General features: G+C 38.3%; 1 protein-coding gene across 2 annotated transcripts in view; it reads right to left on the bottom strand.

Annotated features, from left to right (window-relative positions):
• trim44 (TRIM family member 44) overlaps window positions 1–15,842 on the bottom strand; it is a 59,970-nt gene extending 44,128 nt beyond the window's left edge. For both annotated transcript variants that reach the window (XR_016094309.1, XM_088934714.1), the window contains exons 1-2: window positions 14,730–15,842; window positions 7,136–7,213 (exon numbers count right to left, since the gene is read on the bottom strand). Coding sequence is in view for 1 of the 2 variants with exons in the window: in XM_088934714.1 (XP_088790840.1) it covers window positions 7,136–7,213; window positions 14,730–15,188 (537 nt within the window). In the remaining variant the exon portion in view is untranslated. The remainder of the gene's footprint in view (window positions 1–7,135; window positions 7,214–14,729) is intronic.
• Between the last annotated feature and the right edge of the window lie 1,077 nt (window positions 15,843–16,919).

Genomic DNA, 16,919 nt, shown 5'->3' with positions numbered 1-16,919 from the left:
TGTATTTTAAATAAAATGAAAACCCGTAATTATGCCCTAATTATATTTGTACCAAAAGCCCACAGCTACAATTATGATTTCAAGGACTACAAGAAACCAGCATCAAAGTAAGGCTGAGATTGAACGTAATGAAAATGTTTAACAAATGTTCTCTTCTAAGGGAAATTCAAACAATATTAAGCTTGAAGAAGTAAAAAAAAATGTCTGTCTTTTGGTGTAAACAGCCTGATCAGAAAACCAGATTTCTGAAATAAGAGGAAGAGCAACAAGGCTGGAGCAGTTATGAATAAGAAGTGTGAGTGTAAAGGCCAACTCATCTGTGCCTTAAAAAGAGATTGACCACTGTGTGCAGCCAATCTCTAAAGACACTCTTTATTCTCAAAAGTATTCCAATATATCTGTGGCAGGCCAGACTTTGAGGGACTATTTAACAGCTGACCTGCCACTAGAGGCCATGAAACCCCTATTATTGTGAACAGACACACAGTTAGGAGGGTTTAGAGGAACATTTTCACATACTGTACAGTAGGTGTGATTAATGGCATGCCTGAGTATACAAAGGGTCTCATGGTGTTAATTAGTGTTTGGAGAGTAAGATATCAGTCTGGAGAGGCCATTTAGAAGTATAAATGAATTATTTCAATAATACACTTATTTACAAGAATTATTATTAATACTACATATTTATTGTATTATTTACATTTGTCTTTGCCCTAAAGGGCCTACTGAGGTACAATTGATTTAAATATGGCACCTCTGTAGCAATGGATTGAAAGTTACTTCACAGAGATTACTCTAAGAATCCAAACTCTCCTTGGTAGTACTGCCATGGGGTCTTATTCCTCACATTTCATGCTCCGATGGAGTACATTCAGGAGCATTCTTGCCTGCAACAAAAAATGTATTCTAAATTTCCTGCACAAGTTAATTGAAATAAATGACTATTTGCATGCCGCTTCACTGATGAAAGCCATTCAGGTCTCATTCTGTCTCTCCCTGTCTGTTCTCTTTCTTTGGAAATAGTGTTAATAATTCAAAAGCCCAGAGGATGAGGCGTACAGCCAAGCAGTATGAGGTTTAAATGCAAGCGAATGGGCAGATGAAGTGAGTGACCATGTGGCGGTTGACCTCCTAGAGTAATTTCTCAAAGTGAGGTGTCCACAGAGGACAAAGCTTTATCTATGAAGCCAGGACAGCAGTTTGCCTTTCCTACTGTGTCACTACACTAGGAAGCCAGAAAGCACCCCCTTCTCTTTTCTACTGACAGATGGAGCTCACTTTGAACATCCATCCTTCATCCTTGTTCTGTCTTCCCACTTCTGCGAGATCTGAATGATGCATCTGTTGGAGTAACTAGAAGCAGTGATGCATCCTAATCTTAATTTGCACTCATGTAAGTACAGGTCTCCAGCGAGAGGCACAGACAAAGGGGCTGCCTCATTTACATTTCCTAAGGCTTGGCAATGACTTTCAGAGCTGAAGCACATGGTCAGGGTCACAGAAGTATTTCCAGAACAGGGGGGCTGGTGGGAGAGAGAGACCCAGATGAAAATGCACTAGAACAATTACACTGTTGTCACTCATAATAAACCATAGGAAATTACAGTACGCCATACTATAACTCTGCAAATATCCTATGATATTTTCTCTTACTACAGTGCCAAGATTTAATGTTATTACCATAGAACTCATCCATAGTAATTATAAAAAATAATTATGATATACTGTATACATGGTTAACTGTGCAAATTCTTATAATACCAACAATATTATTTTAGCCATGTTAACATTTTGACCACCATGTAACCCCTTCAATACCAAAAAATAGTATTAAATTGCAATCTGGGAGTACTGTTTTTAACATTTGCAACAAGTATTCTGCAGGTCCTTAGTGTGGGGTTTTCCAGGAATCCTTCTAATGATATTCTCAAATATTTTGTTGATTAAACCAACATGACCAATGTCTAGGATATTGATTTTCTATACCCCAATTTTGATTTCTATATCTAGATTAATTACTTATTATTTTATCTATTCTCCATTTCTTTTGTTAATGCAATTTTGTTTTAGGTACTGCAATGTTCTCCTCCCCACTGAGAGCTGGTGTGTGGGGAGCGTTCTGGCGCACTCTGGCTGCCGTCGCATCATCCAGGTGGAACCTGCACACTGGTGGTGGTGGAGGGGAGTCCTTATGACCTGTAAAGCTCTTTGAGTGGAGTGTCCAGAAATATGTGTAAGCAATTATTAATTATGAACCATATTGAAGCTTAAAAAATAATTATACAAAAGAAGAAATTAGAAAAAGCTTATTAGAACAGCTAAGAAAGATACAGGAAGGACTACTTCAAAATGGAGATTGAGAACAATTAAAGAACAGTAAATGTTTAAGAATTTAGGATAATGATGAGAAACAACTGGACAATGAAAGCAAAAAGACATGTTACATAATGTGCTAGATGAGAATTTCACTTGGATGTCCACCAAGGAAGAAATCAACAACATGCTTCAGAAAGCAGCAGAACACTGGAAGGTCATTTAAGTTCTTAAAGTTCTGTATTAAACAGATTGTATTTGCCAACTAGAAGCAATCACTATTACAAAACGTCCAAGGCCTGATGGTATCCTACCAATTGCACTTAAGGAAGCCAGATGTTGTTTAAAGCTGTTGTCACAATTTCTAATGTCATGTTCATTCACAAGAAGGGTGACAAAACAGACCCAAGAAATTACAGACCAATACACTTGCCTTCTGTCAACATGCAATCCTATGGAAACAACTATTATAACTAAATTGGGTGATCGCCTGTTTTGAAATAACATCATAGGGGACAGTGATTATGGATTTTGAAAAGGCATGTCTTGCCTTACCAACTTGTTTGAATTATTTGAAGAAGCAACAACAGTAATGGACACACACAGAGCATATGATAAGATGCTTTTATATTTGCAAAAGGCTTTTGATAAAATTCCTCATAATAGATTAATGCTCAAATAACATGCAGTACACATTGAGGTAAAAGTGTGTATTTGCATTGAGATGTTGTTAAAGGATAGCCAACGGAGAGTAATGTTGAGGAGTGAATACTTATATTGGGATGTTGCGCACAGTGGAGTACCACAGGGAGCTGTATTGGGACCACTACTCTTCCTTATATCATAGCAGTATATTGATTGCGGTATAATTAGTAAACCAGTCAAGTGTGCAGGTGATGCTTTAAAAAGAGGAGCAGCAAACACTGTAGCAACATTAAATTAAATTAAAATGATCTTGATCAAGACAATCATAGCAGATGGTTTTTAATGTAGAAAAAACAGGATCTTGCGTGCAATAAAGACTAAAAATCCAAATACTGTACGAAATGGTGTTTCTGTTGTTACATAATTTAAATTTACTAGACTGTGGAATAGCAAAAAAAACTGTTAGGATAAACTGTATCGTTAATACGATAGTATTTATCAATTAATTTAAAATATGTCAAGCTGGTGTGCCAAATTTTTAGATGACATGAAAATATTCTTCCTTATTATGTTCCATATAGTGGTAATTGCTAACTTATTAAGATCTCTACCCTAAATGGATATGATTGGCAGAGCACTAACATTGTAAGATATAAACTGCTATCAGAGATATAGCACTGTTATTCAATGTTCTATAAAGTTCAGGTTTGGTGTTCTTCTTTGTACCTGGTACTGCCCCCACTGAGCTTCCTAATTTTTTTCTGATTCCTGCTCTGTATTCTGTGATATATTTACACAACTATTTTTAGTTCCTTTTCCTCAGGGATGAGGTTTAAAAATAATAAAAAAATCAAGGCATCCAATGGATGTTATGTTAATTGTAGTCTTTTATTATTTGTAAAGCAAGATACAAATAATCTTGCTTATTTTTATCACAGCATTTGAGGAAAAGCGTTGATGTTATGCTGACATATATCTTTTTTTTTTCGTTAGCATTTGCTGACATTTACTGTAACTTATCTCACCTTTAGAAGTCTTCAGTTTGAGCATTTGGGCCTTGCATGAAATATAAAGTTTAAAAATGTGTGCATGCATCTATCACATACAGTCCAGCCAGCTTGAGTAGCTCCTTAAGCAGTGTCAACTGTCGGTCATTCCACAGTAATTGACAGCTGAGCCCCTCTCTATTTAAATGCCCGCCATCTCATAAGCAGGAGTGTGAGGCACTGTAGCTCGTGAGCAGGCAAGTGCAGCACACCTGGAAGTGCCAGAGGAAGAGCTCCTGAACCAGCTGGAGAGCCGCAGGGCTAGCAGAGGAGGACTGGCTGTCATACTGAGCAGGCATTAAACGGAAAGGGCCACTAGGAAAACCACTGGTGACTGTTCTCATCGGCTGAAGGTACTTTTCGATTCACGCTGTGAATTTTTTACCTTGGGAACTTCTGAACTACTTCTTAGTTTACCAAATAAGGGACATTACGGTGTTTAAACTTCAGCTTCCCTCAACTCTACACCTGTTCTGTACTCTGCCAAAAACAGCATTTTGTAATTTCTCAAAATGGTACACCATAGGAAGGGTAAGAATACTACTTACTACAGTACATCCATATCAGACTCAGTCCTTTCAGGATTAAAGTCTGGACAGGCTTGATTTAATCAACATCGAGCACTGGGGAGCTTTCACAGAGGCATCTACAGTACATTGCAGCAAAACACATAACAAATAAAGATGAGCATGACTATGCTAAACAAACCCTTTAGAGTGCACAAGCGCTCTTAAATTAAACTCTTCTGTTTTGTTTGGCAAGTTTTGCAACTTGAGAGTTTTACACTTTGTAGGAAAAGCGTACATTAACGATGCATTAAAGTAAACAGCCTTGCACATTTCCCCCCAGTAATCACCATCTACTAATTAATAAGTTCCCAGAGAATCCTGTTAATTACTGTGACATAATTATTTGTTTTTTCCAAACCCCAAACATGTTTTACACTGGATGACATTCAGAGGAGAGATGGGAGCTTTTCTTTTCTTTTTCATTATGAACATAAAAAATGCAATTTAAAGTTCCATGCTTCAGTACCCAAAATCTCTTATTTGTTCCTACAAACTGCATTTAAGCTCCTGGGTAATGATACAAAAAGGTAATTAAATTAGAAAAAAACAATATGTAGTCCAACTGATTGGACTTTTTCTTTATTCCGTTCTCAATCTTTGAGATGGATTAAATGTCTGCTGCTCCCTCACTATTGCATGAAACACAAATGGGGCAATTTCTAATTAAATCCTGCCAAATGCTGCTCCTATTACTGCCAGATACACAGGGTGTGCTCTGTTTTTAATGTCTTGTGCAAAACCGAAACAAAAGTAATTATGCTGAATACCTGCACTAGTTTTCTGTTCCAGGCTCTGTTAAAAAAACAGAGAAAATGAACAGAATTTGTTTTTTGTATTTATCCTGTTACAATGAAAATAACCCCTTGACTATAATTACAGTATATAACTATATATCAAATCTTATATTTTCTTAAATAGCACAAAATAGCTTACAGAGATTATAGTTACTAGATTCAACTGATGTGGACAGATGTTTTTTATAGCTTTTTTATGGCTCTTTCCTTGTTGCTTCTCTCTGGTCAACTCTTACCAGTTCACCAGAAACAGACTCTTGAAGCTGTACAGGATGTTTTAGATTCAGTGAACACCTGCATGAAATATACGGTACATTAGCCAATTTCCTTTCATTGTCTGAAGGTTTTCAATTACTGACCTGGATACATTTTACTTTATCCTTTACAGTTTCTTTAGTAGTGACACAAAGTGACTGAAGTGTGAGCTGTGCGTATAATGGGCAATGGGTTTTTGTGTGGATATTTTCGCTTCTGCATACTCTCTTTCCCTACTTTCTCTGTATACGTTCTGTCTGGCACCATGACATAATCATTACACTGTTTGCCTGGACACCAATCAACTATCACATAGTCAGAGGGAATGCAAAGGAACTGGAGGGGGATTGTTGCTGGGACAGAGGAAAGACTCAAGATAGAGGAAGGAGAAACAGTGCACTGTAACACCTGGCAGTTTGTATACAATCCTGGACTGCATGTTTCTCCCCTTTGCTTGTGTTTGCCTGACTTTCTTGAACACTGATCGGACACTGGACACTGATTAAATCCTGGAGTTCCAGCTGATGATAAGAGCACATGGAGAGTGGATTTGCTGGCCAAAAGGAGAATATTAGAACCCTGACCAGTAGGGGGTGTGGGCTGAGCTTTTAGCTCTCTCTCTCTTGCACTATTTCTTGCTGCAGACAGCAGGGCAGTGGAGGTACTATATAATGGAAAGTATTGTGTGGGACTCTCAGGATGAAGGAAGATGTTAGAGAGATCAAATTGTTGCACTGAGTATTATTTCACCTTAAGGGCAGCAGAATGAGGTGGGCCTGGATGACCATGCTGAGATAATTCAGAGAGAGATGGGAATTTGCAGCTTGCAAAAGGTGCTTTTTTTGGTGTATTTTTTTATTTTTCTTACTTAGGACTTTTTTTTGCATTTATACAGCAATATATTGCAGTGGTTTCAAGTAGTGTAATAGAATAAAAACTGAATTTTTTAATCTACCCGTGAAGCGCTAGTCTGCGGTCGCACTGGTAGCAGTGACAGAGCTGACAGCCTGTGCAGGTAGAAGGGTCCTGAAACTTGAAAAAGTGCTAGGCGGCATACTTTGCTACAAAGCAGTACCTGCAAGGTGTGACTACAGTGACTACAGTAATGAAATAATTTTATTTTAGTCTTTTCTGCAATATTCTTTTTCTTCTTCTTCCTCTCTCTTAGCCTTTCTAAATATATATTTTTTACCTGTATGTGCAATTTATTTTACTCCTTTTCTGTAACCAAGAATAAGCCTATAAAAGAGGTTAGAAAAGAGTTGTGGGAGTATGGGATAACCAGAAATGTTGTTGAAGCCAATACCTGGGCTTCCTTCCCTGAAATGCCTGGATTAGATCCATGGATTAATTAAGTACTAACCACCAAAGGGCTCAATGGATGGAATGACATCCTGTCATTTTTCTTATGTTCCCCTGTTTTTTGTAAAAAAAAACTCTGCAATGAGCATTAAAATGACAAGAGATGCTCGGCACAGATGGGTGCATACTGTAGTTAGCTCTCTCAACTTACATTAGGACAGTTCCATCTGGACTTCAGCTTCTCGGCCATCTCCATAGTCTGGGCCAGGATGTCTACTGGTTCCTTACTCTACAGGAAAAAAGACCAAGAGAAAATGATATTAGTAAGTTCTGAATGGAGAAACACCTCCACTGAGTCACCTGACTTTAAAAAATAAAAAATATATACAGTATACAAACAAATTTGGCTTTCTTGGAGTAAAAAAATGAAATTGCAGCAGTGAATTCAGAGACTTAAATGCTTTGTTGACTGTGCAGCAATTGATCTCAAAGCTGGACTTGAAGATTAAAAGAGGCTGAGGTGCTGAATACTCAGAGGTTCAGGTGAGGAGCTTTATCACTGTGAATGCTGCAGAGGAATAAGGAGATTAATTATCATATAGCATGTATTAATTCCATGCCAAAAACAGGAAGAGAAAAAATGTTTTGGACTGTGGAGACTATTTAATTGTGAGGGAGAAAGAGGAAAAGAGCAAAAATATAAAGACAAGGGGTAGGTAAGGAGCACTAAAAAAGAATGTGAGAAAGCCTGTGCAAATTATTTGAAATCTGAGTGATAAATTCTAGCAAAGTGTGAAAAGCTGAAATCTTTAAATGAATGAAGAGTCTTAAAAATAATTTGTATAATATGAATTTGCATATGTAAGATTTTCATTGTATTTTTGTCTTCTTTCTACCTTTCAGAGTGCAATTAACCTCTACTCGTGATTTTGAATACTCACGCGGTCAATCTGGAGTTTGGAGTGTAAGAGCTGGAGGCTGTATTGTAGCATATTTAGCTATTACTACCATCTACTGTGCGTACATTAGATTACTGTATGTACAGTATTACATTACAGTACTGTTTTTGTTTTCTGCTACAAAAATTTACCTTTGCATTTTCTCTATGTGAATGTAAAGCTGAAAATGGCACATCACCTTCACAAGCTACAGTAGAATTACGGTTTAAAATTAATAAAAGTCTAAACATTGTATCGTTTAAATCCTATAATTAGAAAAAGATTGTCCCTCAGCATAGACCGGGATTCAAAACCAGGCGTTTTCTGGTAACAGCCCAAATGCTCCTCCAACGTCCCTTTAAGCTTTCATAGCTCCACCTGGTGAATTTACAAAGAACTGTAGTCACATTACTGAAAATATCTAAAATGCTGCAGTTCCCCGCAGTCTACTGCAGCCTCACGCAGTCTCACGCAGCCGCTCCACCGCAAACCACTGCAGTATCCCTCACGCTTGACAGGATCTGTACAAACTCAAGAGATGGCTCTTCTGGAGATCACGACAAGCCCAGAATATTTATTTTCCAGCTTCTCAGTTGTACTGATAGATAACATAGCTGCTTATGAAAAAAAAACAGGTGATCTGACTCCATTTGATTGGCACTTTGCACAAGCTGTCATCCCATCTCGCGAATTGACTCTAATGCCAAGCTGTATGCAAAGCTGCCAAGAAGGGTGGAGTGAATTTATTTATGGTTGGTCCTAGAGCAGATAAGTTTGTGTTCAATTTTCATTAATATCATAATTTCACATGCAAAGCCTTTTGTAATGGTGCAAATAAGTAGCAGGTGTTCTTCTCAGTTTCCTATTTCAAGGGGCTGTCATTAGGGATGCCCAATTTCACCTCCATGGCTTGCCTTGTCTAAACAACTAGCTTAAGTTGTCCCATCATCTAATGTTTCTGCATCCAGGTTAGTTCATCACAATTTGAAGACTACATATTGTTCTATGCTGATGGTGTATTGCTACAGTATGTGTAGACAAGGTCTCCTCAATGTTTTTTGCTAATTATTTTCAATGACTGAGGTGCTCTATCAAGATGCGCTGGCTGAAGTGTGCGTCACAACCATTAAGTTTTGCAGAGGAGAAAATTGCCTTGGCTCTGTCTGTGCCACTGGTCAAAATCTTTATATACTTTAATGATGAGATTTACTCTTGTTAACATTACATCACAGTAAACTGGTTGTAAACACTGATGCTGGGTAGTACATTTTCCAAATTCTCTTTAAGCACCAGTCTCCATAACAAAAATGAATGTGGTTACTTGCTTTATCTTTTTATTTTTACGATTCCTCTTTCTCATCCATTGGTGTGCTGGGTCATCCTGCATTCTGTAATCTATGTTTGTCTATGCCTTGTCTAACAAGCTCTATTCTTTCATTTGTTCCTCCCAGGGATGTGTATTGTCTCAGCTATTCTTTGCTCTGTGTAGACATGATTGTACAGTATGTACTGTATAGAAAGGATCAAAAACTTTGCAATTTGTCACAAGTGCTTTGTATTCTTGTTTTAGAATACATTTTCACTTACAGTATAAAAATGATAATCAGATTTAGAGAGATTAGGAAAGCAAATGACTTGTAGATAATATTTTTATGGGTGATGTTCATACATTTCCATTCAGAAATATAAATTATACATGCCTGAAAATGCCCCTGTCTTTTGCTATGTTTCCCTTATAATGTTCTTGAGATATTTCACATGTATTCCTTTATGTGTTAAAGAGACATAATCCTGTAGAATTCCTATGATTTAGTCAGGTATCTAATCATCCATCCGTTTTCCCTGAATGTTTAGTCCAAAGGGCCATTGTGAAGCAAATCCTAACACTTTATAGTCCATGGTGGGGGCCACGCACACAGTACAAACTGTTTGTATGCACTGTAACTGGGAAGCAGGCTAACTGCTTTCCCATTTATCTAGACTGCAGGAACCTGCTGTTTCCTCCTTTAAAGTGCAGAAGGAAACTAAAAGACCCAGAAAAACCAACACAGCCATACAAAACTCCAAGCAAAAAGTACCCCATGACAGAATGAAACCCTGGCCTCAAGCACTATGAGACAGCAATACTGACCACCACACCAACCTTGTCAATATTGACCACGTGTTACTTGAACACATACAGTATATACACTGTAGCTCAGCATCTTAAAATTGCAATTACTTTTAATTGTTTGAAAGACTATTACTTTAAATCTGAAGGTAACAGAATTATTTATTTTAAATGCACCAGAAAGAATAAGAGGTCACATACAGTATAAATACAAAGAACATTAGATAAATAACATATTGTAAAGCAATCTTATCTCTCTCCATTTCAAAACTATGAAACACAATGATGTTCTTAATGAGATAATTGCCTCACCCCTGCAGACTTAAAAGGTTTTGTGTTGATGTTTCTGCTGAGGTTGCTATTTGCCATGGTAACTGTTCCAAAAATTGAGTAAATGTATTCTTCTAGAGTGATCATGTGGAAGTAGGATGGAGAAGAATGTCAGTGCAGGGCAAGCTTTCAGGTGCTTCAGAGAGCTGTGCAACACTAATTTCATTCCTCTCCCTTCTGTAACCATAGTAGCATCATAAAAGGACTCCTTTAATAAATTGCAACTGTTAAGGGTAACATAACTGTTTTTTAAACCGTTCTAAAGTTAAGATCCAGACTTGTCAGTTAGGTGGGCTTGTGGTGAATGGAGAATTTAGGTGTCTGGTGAGGAGATTAAGAGAGAATAAATAAGCTTATTTTGCCCTTTTGATGGAGGGCAAAACATTAGTTTCCTGTTTGAGGTAAACGATTCAAATGTCAGTAGTTCATTTATTGGGATACAAAATTGGTATTTCAAGATCTTATTGTAAAGTTATAGGAGCTTTAGTACAATTAGTAAGCCAATTCAAAGATGCAAAATGAAATAATTATTTTGCTGAATTGACTTCAAGTTTGAACTGTTTAATATGCAGAAGACTCTTGAGTCCTTGGGGCGTATTATCCTTTCGTTGTGGGACTGTGGTTCTGTTTCAGTCATGGAATGTTAGTAGTCATTCCTTTTTGTTTTTAGTGGGCATTTGGGACTGCGATCACATTGGAGAAAAGACTTGTAGATATGTAAATTCCATGTAAATTTATCTAAACTACCAACCAACAGCAGTGAGTGTGCAGCCTGCAGTGGAATCACAGAGCCATTTTACTTCTACTTGTATATTGTTATTTAATGGTATTGAATCAAGTGGCAATATAGATTACGAACACAGTATTTTTGCTTTAAATATGTTAATTTTACTACCTCTGGTTACAGGTATTGGAATTGTCAATTTTCTGTGCTACTGTTACTGTTAACACCTACAGTAGTGCTGATTGTTTCTTGTGAATCCCTAATCTCTGAAAAAAACTTCTGAGGCTTCTTAGGCTAAGACACATTAGTTGTAGTCCTAACTTGTCCTATGTAGTCCTATGTTTTTCAATTCTGGAAAAGTTATCATAAATGGCAAATGTACACCTGAGCAAATTATGTACAAGCATTTATTATGGGTAGAGCAGAGGCTGTCTATCCTGGGTCCTGGTGTGTTTTATAGTTTCCATTGCAGTTAAGATCTAAATGTCATAATTAGATCAATCAATTGCCTAATTACAAGACGTTAACATGCTTTCCATAACTGCACATTGACAATTAAAGGTATCCTGTAAGATCTGCAGGACTATGGCTGTCCAGTGCCAGGACTGGACACCACATATCAGAGAAGATCTCAGATATGTAATCAGGTACCACACAATCTTTTAGTAATCTACCCAATCAAGTTTTTTTTAACCCCTACTCTTTTGGGCATTAGTATATAAAGGTGGTTTCTAAGAACTGAAAATTCTGGTTTCTGTTATACAGTGTATTACAGAGAGGTAAGTTCAAACCATTTCTGTTGCAGTCCTTTGTACATATACTGTATAACAACAGTAAATGCTTAATGTTTCAAATGTGTTATTTGTAGTATATATTCAAAATATTGATATACTGAATATAGTTGTAGAGTTTCATCCATGTAATTGCCACAGTAATCTGCACCATGGATAACCATGCAATGGGAATCTTAATCGTAGCACTGCTGAAGGATTTTAAGGAAGGACGAAATTAAGATAAAATGCAGATGATAGACTACCACTTTTAATTTGTGATGTTTTTATTTTTTTGTCTGTTTCAGTAGAAAACAGGTTGAATTTGAAATGCCTCATAAATGTTAATGATTTCAGAAAACAAGAAATTGAGGTGAAATGGCACAAAGATATTCGATAATTAAGCATGGTAAGATAAAGATGTTAGAGATATGTGAGATCAAAATTGTGTGCAGGGAATGCTCCAATGAAAATAAATTCAATTTGATCAGTAGCAACCTGAATTTTGCATTTTGTAAAGGCTAATATTAAGGACAAAGTATATTTTATAGACAGCAGAGAATGCAAAGTCTTTCCAGACTATATTCTCTATTTAAAAAAAAAAACTTAAATCTTATATATAAAAGCGACAATTCCAACTTAGGGAGTCTACATTGATTTTCTAATTTTCAGTACCCTGGATAGTGTGAAAACCAACTAGTTGTTCATTTGATTCCAAAAATGTATTCCATGCCACTGCAGAGTAGAGAGGGAGAAAGAGAAACATGTATGCACTTGGGAAACATGTGCAAACCGAGAGATAGACCAAAGGGGAACATGAAAAGTTCGTAGGCCTGGAAAGTAAACTGAAGATATTTTATGTGAAGTGGGCATCCAGGGATGTGAAAATAAGCATCATTAACCACAGACACCTTGGCAGACAAACTGGAAAATGTGCTCGTGCATGAGAATTTTGTAAACAAAATGTCTGCAAAAGTGGGCAAATTTCAGAAGGATTTGCACTTCATGCCAGACTAGATGGTGTTTTGCACACAGGTTGCTTCTGGATCGTCAGTGCATTATGTGGTGAGGTTATGATTTTTTTTCTTGTGCTAACAAGAAACACTTTGCTGCTTGAGGTTTGTAAGTCTCTCCAGACTTCACTTGCCAGTGGAAAATCAATGCTGTATACCAGATGACTAATCATGTAATGTCTCATTAAATTTAGTAGCTTGAATTGAACAATAGAATTGTCATGGATTAAGCTGATGCTTTTATTTACACTCCTGGTCATAAAGAAAAATAATGATGCTTGCATTACTTTCCAAAAGCTGTCTTCATACAAGCACTTCAGTTGTGTGCCCACAGCGGGCGATAATAGTGTCCACAGGAGGAATGCACATGATTGTTCACAAATTCTATATGGTTATTATCTGGAGTCCAGCATTTAGTAAGAAACACACTATAAAAGCTGTATTTAAGAGTCATGGCCAATGTATAATTGATCCAAGGAGGGTGTGGGTATTATTACATTAATAGAGGATGCTTGCATCTAAAATAGAGCTGCTGCAAGAGAGGAAGCACAGCTTTCTGTTGATCTTCATGCAGCTGAGAGGGTTTGGTCATTTGGAAAGCCATGTGAGAACATTCCCAGAGCTACACTCTTGTGCACTACGGTACAGGAGGGACTGTGAGTGAAGAACAAAGAAGCTGTTGGGTGGTGAGAAGCTGCAGCAAACTGTTTAGGATGTGAGGAAGTGCAATTTCTGTCCCAGGACTCAGGGATAATCTGGCGCATTCTCACACCCCAAAGCAATTTTCCCCAAAGCCAATTGATTTAATAGTTTTTCTTTGGACTGTGGGAGGAAACCACAGCTAATGAACAGGGGAACATCCATTCTCCACACAGATAGCTCACCAGGAAAGCAATCCAGGCTCCAGCGACCCTTGTTTCACCATGCTGCCCATATGGTACTAAATGTAATATTTTAATGATATTAAGTGACTTGTTATTAAGGGACTGTATTGTTTCAGTGTTCAGTTATAGGAGTGCTATATGCCTCTGGAGCTTCATTAGAGGTCATTAGATACAGTTCATTGGATAGCCTCTGCTCTGTATTATCTATGAGTTAAAAAGCATTAACAATGAGAAGAGTGCCAGGTCTTTTAGTTTTCATTTTCCCTTGTCCCAAAGATGTAAAGTAAACAAAAACAACAACAACAACAATAATAGTAATAATAATGCCAATTAATTGATGGGGATTATTAGGAGGCCATGACCTGTAAAGGCCAGGGGGAAAGTTGGCCAGGACACTGGGGTAACACCTCCACTCTTTTCAAGAAACACCCTGGGAGTTTTACTGACCACAGAGAGTCAGGACCTTAGTTTTACATCTCACCTGAAGGATATCGCCTTTCTTAGAGTATGGTGTCCTTGTCACTAGACTGGGGCATCTGGACCCACACAGACTGCAGGGTGAGCGCCCCTTACTGACCCCACTAACACCTCTTCCAGCAACAACCTTAGCTTTCCCAGGAGATCTCACATCTAGGTACTGGCCAGGCTCACAGCTGCTGAGCTTCAGTGATTTGCCAGTTGTGAGTAGCAAGGTGATATAGGGCTTTGTGAACAGTACCTAGTTAATATTTAATGTATTGCTACAATTTTGATTCACAATTGTCTGTTGGAAAGTATTATTCATGTGAACTAGCTGGACTATCACAGATTTAAACAATGTTTTACATTTCAGTTTTACTGTAGGTTTAAGACAAGGCCTAAGAGATTATTAAAAATCTATAAATTCATAAATAAAAGTTAGACAGATGACGCAGATGGAGATGGAGGCTGCACAGGAGCAAAAAACTTTGGAAATTGTTCTATTAACCTTCATCTTGTTACCCAGGGTGCATTACAAGATTATTACTACTACGCTGAGCGATACGGGGACACTCACTCTTTGCCACACGTATGCATCCCTCAGGGTTATGACCTCATGGCCTGCATGAGACCCCTGAACAGCACACACCACACAGATGATCTTCTCATCAAGCCTGCAGTACAGCGTCCCCTCCTGGCCGTGCTCCTTGCATCGCAGCCTCTCCACTGTGACACTGTCCCTCGCTTTTCCGTTCTCAGCCACCTCTCCTCCCATCGCTCCTTCCTCTATCCCTGGGACACCATCCACCTCCTTCCCTCCTTGAGCTCCTTGGCCCTCCTTGGCCTTCTCTTCTGGCACGTACGGCTCCAGATCGTGCCTGGTGCTCCGGAGGTGCTTGTCCGCATGCACATTGCAGAAGGCAAAGTTGCAAAAGTGGCATATTTTAACAGCTGGCTGGGCCTCATCTGGCTCACAGGCATCACATGTGCCATCGTTCTGCAGCTCCTCCTTATCTAGCTCCACCACGCCGTCCATCGGGTTTCCCACAGCGCTGTCAGTGTGGAGCACGGGACCACAACGTAGAGCTCCAATTCCTCAGAACCGCAGATCAGCAGATTTCCACGGCTGCAGCTTTTTGGGGGAGATTTATCAGTTTCACGCAGCTGGCTTGGTTGTTTTGTGTCTTGTGTCTGTCTTCACCCTAACTGTTCTAATCTCTTCCTCCTCTTCCTCGCCTTTTACAAAGTTTCCCGTCTGTACACATAGACACACACAGCTTAGTCACGCTGTGCCTGCTTGCTCCCACATAAGATTAAGCCGTGCTCTTTGCCATGAATTTCTCTTTCTTTTTTTTTCAAATTCTCTTTGTTGGACAGTGCCCCATCCCCCACTCTTCTGCTGTTCTGCTGGGGAACAGTTCCCACTGCAACGACTGCTGCTTCTCAAGCTGCTTCACAAAACAACTTCTCTTACCAGGCTTCCAGCTCAGTCTTCACTCTCTCAGCTATCTAGTCTCTAGCTCCACTCCTGTTCTTTTCTCCCGCTCCTTCTGTGTGTCACAATGTATTTCTCTGCCCGCCTTTGTGATGAACGAACGCTGCAGTGTAAACTAAGAGCCCAGACAGCCGGAGAGACCTGCACAGCTGCCCTCCCTCAGCTACTTTCACTTTAGAAGCAGAGTTCACTTCCTTGATTTTTTTACTTCCTGGTTTTGACGAGTCTAAAGCAGGAAAATGCAGGTGGGAGGGAGTTAAGCTGCTCAACAACAAATTTCAAGTACCAGCTCCAAACAAACTGACGCTATACCAGGATGATATTAGAAATGCAGGTTATAATATCCCACAGAGTGCTGTCTGTTTTGTTTTCCGGTATTGTCTTCTGGAACAGGGTGTATTCAAACGCATTCTTATAGGTTAATGCATGAAAGACTGCTTAGGAAAAAAAAGTCTTGTCTTTTTAATGAAGTGTTGAACATCCCTATTGTGATACAGTACATGCTGAAACTATTATGTTTGTTCCAGCCATACACGGATGGGTCTGGCATCTGCTACTGAATCCACATAAGAAACAGACATTATTTTTAAAAGAATATTATTAAAGTATCATATCAATATATGTTGCAATATGAAAAACAGATGAGCATAATTAAATATACTAATGAAATACGAAAAATCTATTTTAAACACATTTTCTTGCAGGAATTAATTTCAATACATTTTCATTATGTACTTAATATTGATATGTATATTGTAGTAGCTTCTGTATTTCATACTTTTGACGAAGCTTAATAAAAACTTGTTTAGCAAACAAAACAAAAGCAGGATTTTGCAACATCTATGACTGAAAATGCAAATATATATGTAAAAGAATATTGAACATACTCCTTTTATTCACACCCTAAATATGTTTAAAAATGTTGACACAGGTTAAACACAGATGGTGGAGTTCCCTTCTGCACAGTGTAAACTTTGGGTGTCTAAGGATTGTCATTGAGTCTGACCTTTTGCACCTCTGTGCCACAAGCCAAACTTGGGATGATTTAAGATAATTCTCACCACTTCCTCCTGCTCTTATTCAACACAAGCTTTCAAACCTGCTTGTTCACTTTGCTCGTTGCATTGTCTCTCAGGCTCCACTGTCACTTATCTTCTCAGTCTTGCCTTCTCCATAACACCTCCTCAGAAGTGTGTTAACTTGGATGTCAACTGCATGAAAATGTGAAAATATTTTATGATTCAGTAATCTTTCCAGATTCTGTTTTGTGAA

This window comes from Atractosteus spatula, chromosome 16 (assembly GCF_055471065.1).
Source record: "Atractosteus spatula isolate fAtrSpa1 chromosome 16, fAtrSpa1.hap1, whole genome shotgun sequence".
Classification (NCBI taxonomy): Eukaryota; Metazoa; Chordata; class Actinopteri; order Semionotiformes; family Lepisosteidae; genus Atractosteus; species Atractosteus spatula.
The sequence above is the reverse complement of the archived record's forward strand: the minus strand, read 5'-3'. Positions and strand labels throughout refer to the sequence as shown.